General features: G+C 51.5%; 1 protein-coding gene across 1 annotated transcript; it reads right to left on the reverse strand.

Moving 5' to 3' along the window:
- Positions 1-701: 701 nt before the first annotated feature.
- Positions 702-3,506, reverse strand: Neu2 (neuraminidase 2). Its single transcript, XM_055616917.1, has 2 exons — positions 3,300-3,506; positions 702-1,979 (listed from the first exon to the last, which is right to left on the reverse strand). Exons 1-2 carry the CDS (start codon positions 3,498-3,500, stop codon positions 1,041-1,043), a joined length of 1,140 nt encoding a protein of 379 aa, XP_055472892.1. The 5' UTR covers positions 3,501-3,506; the 3' UTR covers positions 702-1,040.
- Positions 3,507-4,084: the final 578 nt, after the last annotated feature.

Genomic DNA, 4,084 nt, shown 5'->3' on the forward strand with positions numbered 1-4,084 from the left:
CTCTGCTGCCACACGGCTGTCACCACAACCTTGAGCACCCCAAAACAGTCTCTTACACTTCTAATATGCATCCAAAGGCCCCACCCCCTGCCTGCCCCTGATCCTTCCAAACTTGCCAATCCATCAGAACCACCTTCCTACCTCCAGCCATATCACCTGCATGGAAAAACCACGTTTAGTCTGTCTTCAGAGGCTGGAGTGAGGGCCCCCAAGACACAACTAATGCCCAGCCTCTGTGAATGTAACTTGATGTAGAAAAATAATCTTTGTGGGTGTCATGAAGGGCAATGGGAATGAGCCCATTCTGGGTCATCTGGTGGACTCTAAACCCAGCAGCGTGTGTCTTGAATGACAGAGGGGAGAACACAGGAGGAGACAGCCATGTGAAGACAGAGTCCAAGGATGTAGGGATGCAGCCATGAGCTGTGAAGAATGGCAGGAGCTGCTGAAGCCACCAGAATGTGGAGGAGGCAAGAAGGGACCTTGTTCTGGGGGCACCCAGAGAATATGGCCTGCAAGCTTGAGGTTTGCGGAAATGTTTCCCACCTCCGAGCTGGAGGTAGTTTGTTAGAACATTCCTTGGAACTTAATGTGATGATTTAGCTGGTTCAACAAAGTGTTCTCATGCTGTTTACTCTAAAGCATTGGCAAGGGGACACACACACACACACACACACACACATACACACACAGGTTGGGTAATTTATTAACATTCACCTGAAAACTAGGAGTGGGGAAGCAGGCAGGCTAAGCTAGTGTAGTGACAGCTGACGTGCAGAATGACAGCCTCTGTATATCCTATCCTCATCTTCTCTGTCAACAGGCTGGGGAAAGCCAGGCTTCTTTGCTTTCTGGGCTGGAGATAGAACCCACTGCAGAGGCTGGAACTACAAAGTTTTCAGAGTCAAGAGACCAAGCTCTTTGCATACTCCTGAGGAAGGGACCCAAGAGCCAGACCCAAAAGTCCAGGGGATGCTGGAGGGAATGAGAGTTGGGTGTTCTGAGGTACAAGGAAGCCATTTGGGCCACAAGCAATGAGCTCACTGGGCACCAAGTACCTCTGGGAAAGCTTGCTTCAGGGTGAATGTGAGGAAAACGATCTCTTCATAGTTATCTGATTCATACAGACACCCAAATTGTGGGGAGCCATCAGGGCCGTGCCCCATGTTCTGCAGGTCTGAGTAGGCACAGGTACCTGTGTCCAGCAGGGTGGGCTCTGACCAGGCCTTGGCATCTAGTGGCCTCTGGTTGAGGTACACACCCAGGTTGGTCCTCTGCTCGGAGTCCGTAGGGTGAGTGTAGAGCAGCCACACATCTAAGGCATCTGGCTGCGAGGTGGGGTTGGGAAAAGCAATCACACTTCCATGGCAACCTCTGGGAGGTTCTACAAGCTTCCCCACTACCTGGTTGTCCTGGAAATCCAGGCCATTGTTAGGACTTTGTGCCTGGACCCTGGCTCTCAGGAAGCTCCTAGCATTGAGATACACCATACTCTGATCTCCAGTGCTAACTTCAGCCACCTGGCACTCCAGTGAGTTTTCGGATACAAAGTTGCCTAGCTCCCATGTGTGCCCATGGTCATGGCTGATGAAGCAGAAGGCAGAGGGGGCCGGTGCCTGGAAAGGGTGCAGTTTCCGGTAGGCGTAAGCAGGTACCAGCAGACTCCCAGCTGAGTTTCGCATCTGCAGGCAGTGCCCAGGACCCACAGCAAATGTGGCCCAGTCCTGGTGGGTGGTGCCGATGGTGGTCTCTGTGAGGTCCTGGACGGGGCTCCAGGTCCTCCCATGGTCAGTGCTGGTGACATGGCATAGCCGGGTGACATTAACCCTGGTGTGGAGCTGGTGGTGCTCTGATACCTGCCCGGGAACGGCAATGAAGAAAAGGAAGATGGTCCTTGTTTGCTTGTCATACAAGGGGCATGGGTTCATGGAGCGGTGGCCCTCCAGCTGGGCTTGCGTCACCACCTCCTCAGCTTCCCACTGTGTGTGAGGAGAGGGGAGAAGGAGAAACACAAACTTGAAAATGCTGCTGGCAATGGCAGGAGCTACTCCCGGGCAGATGTATCTTAGGGATAGAGTCAAAGGCCACGAAGGCACTACTTCACCCACCAATTGCTCACCCCCGCCCCACCCCTCCCTTCTCCTTCTCCATTTCCCTCCCTGACGTCTCCATTACTTTGATTCCCATTAACGGATTTTGCAAAGCACCCATGATGTGCTGGACCCCCGAGACACAAAAGTCTGGAGGCAGCAGCTGGTTCAGCAAGAGAGGCATGTGCCACCAAGCCTGAAAACTTGAGTTCAGTCCCCAGGGCCAACATGATGGAATAAGGATACCAGCTCACTCAAGGGCATGCACATACACATGAGCAAGTAAAAAAAAAAAGTGAGTAATGATAGGAACCATGCCTAACACCATCGCTCACCATCCTAACACCAGCCAGCAGGAAGATGGCTGGTCCAGCATTCTTAAAGGCAAAGACCACAACAGGTTGGTTGATGCAAGACAGAAAATGAGGGTCACCCTGAATCACTTATTTCTGATACTGTCCTGATGGACTCAGAAATACTGAAGAGTCAAACTCAGCTTCCCTGCTGCCATTGCTACATCTGTATAGCCACAATATCTATCGCTATTCCTCATCGGCTCCCCCAAAAGACACAAAAGTCACATAAAAGACAAATGATGCCCACTGTGTTGCTTAATCTCCAAATACTGAAGAAGTGTCATTAGCTCCATTTCATACTTCAAAAGTGAGAGGCCTAGTTGCCTAAGATCATCCCTTGGATAAAGAATGGACCCAGGACTTGAATTCATGTCCCTTTGCTTCAGTGCTATGCTGTATAATAATTAGGTGCCAGTCAAAGGAAACTTTAATGCCATACTTCGGATAACCACCATGTAGCTGTGATAAGACTGATGTTATGACGTGCACAATCATCTAATCCCAAGCCTCCAGATTAACTTCCCTCAAAAGGTACCACCCCTGTTAAATGACAATGAAGTGTTCCTTTGTTGGGCTTTCAAGGACGCTGGGAAACTCAGCCAGTCATGTGCTGAAATACGTGCCGAATCCAAGTGACGTCCGGGTTGGGCACTGGAACCCTTTGCCACCCTGTCCCTAGATGGGTTTCTAGGTCTCTCCCAGGTTCGCTAGATTCCATCTACATCTCAGTCACCAAGAGATGGACTTGAGCCCGTGTTCTGTGAGCTCTACACCTGGCTTCACCTCACGGGGCCCCCATGGGCGTGTGTCCAGTCATCCCAGCTGGAGCCACTGCAGCTGGATCCTGCCTCACCTGGACCTGGTGTGTGGCTGCGTCGTAGCTTCCTTTTCGAAGGACGATCAACTCTGCATGCTCATCCTTCTTGCTCACTCGCTTTTCCGCGAAGGCCAGTAAGGTTTTCTGCTTCTTCAGGTAGAGCAGAGCAGGGATTCTGTAAGTGTAGACTCCTGTTTGGAACAGGGTCTCCTTCTGCAGGACGGGGCAGGTCGCCATGGGCCTGAGATCTGGGCAGAAAGAGAACACATGCTGTCTGTCATACCTGTGCGAAGGGCCAGGGTCATCCATTACAGGTGGCACTCATCCGAAAGGCACACGGAGTCCTGTCTGGGTGGCCTGTTCTGTGAAGGTTCTGTGTCCTTTCTCATATCCCCAACCCCCATTTGCCAGTTGTGCTGTGGCATTGCCAGCACCCCATCTAAGAATAGAAAAGTGTGTACTAGATTCTTGCCATAAGTCAACCGTTCCCCTCACAACAGATTTGTGGAACCATCAGCTGCTAAACCTGAGTAGAGGAGCCTGCTGAGTGGCGCTCTGCAGCTGTCCAACTGCCAGGGAATGACACATGGGAGCCTTTTTATAACTCCAGAGCCCTAGAAAGCTGTTCCAGAGAAAAAAATGCCTCCATTCCCCAGGCTCTGCTGCTCCAGCTGCCTGTGGCTGATAAACCAGCTGCCCTTGCTATGTGGGTGCCGCCCCAAGGCAGGCAGGGGGTGGGCTGTGGATCTGGAGAGATAAGCTCAACCTACTAATGGGGCTGAGAGGAGTCCTAGAGGTGTGAGAAAATGAACAATAATAAT

The sequence above is a fragment of the Psammomys obesus genome, unplaced genomic scaffold (genome assembly GCF_907164565.1).
Source record: "Psammomys obesus unplaced genomic scaffold, mPsaObe1.curated_primary_1811, whole genome shotgun sequence".
Classification (NCBI taxonomy): Eukaryota; Metazoa; Chordata; class Mammalia; order Rodentia; family Muridae; genus Psammomys; species Psammomys obesus.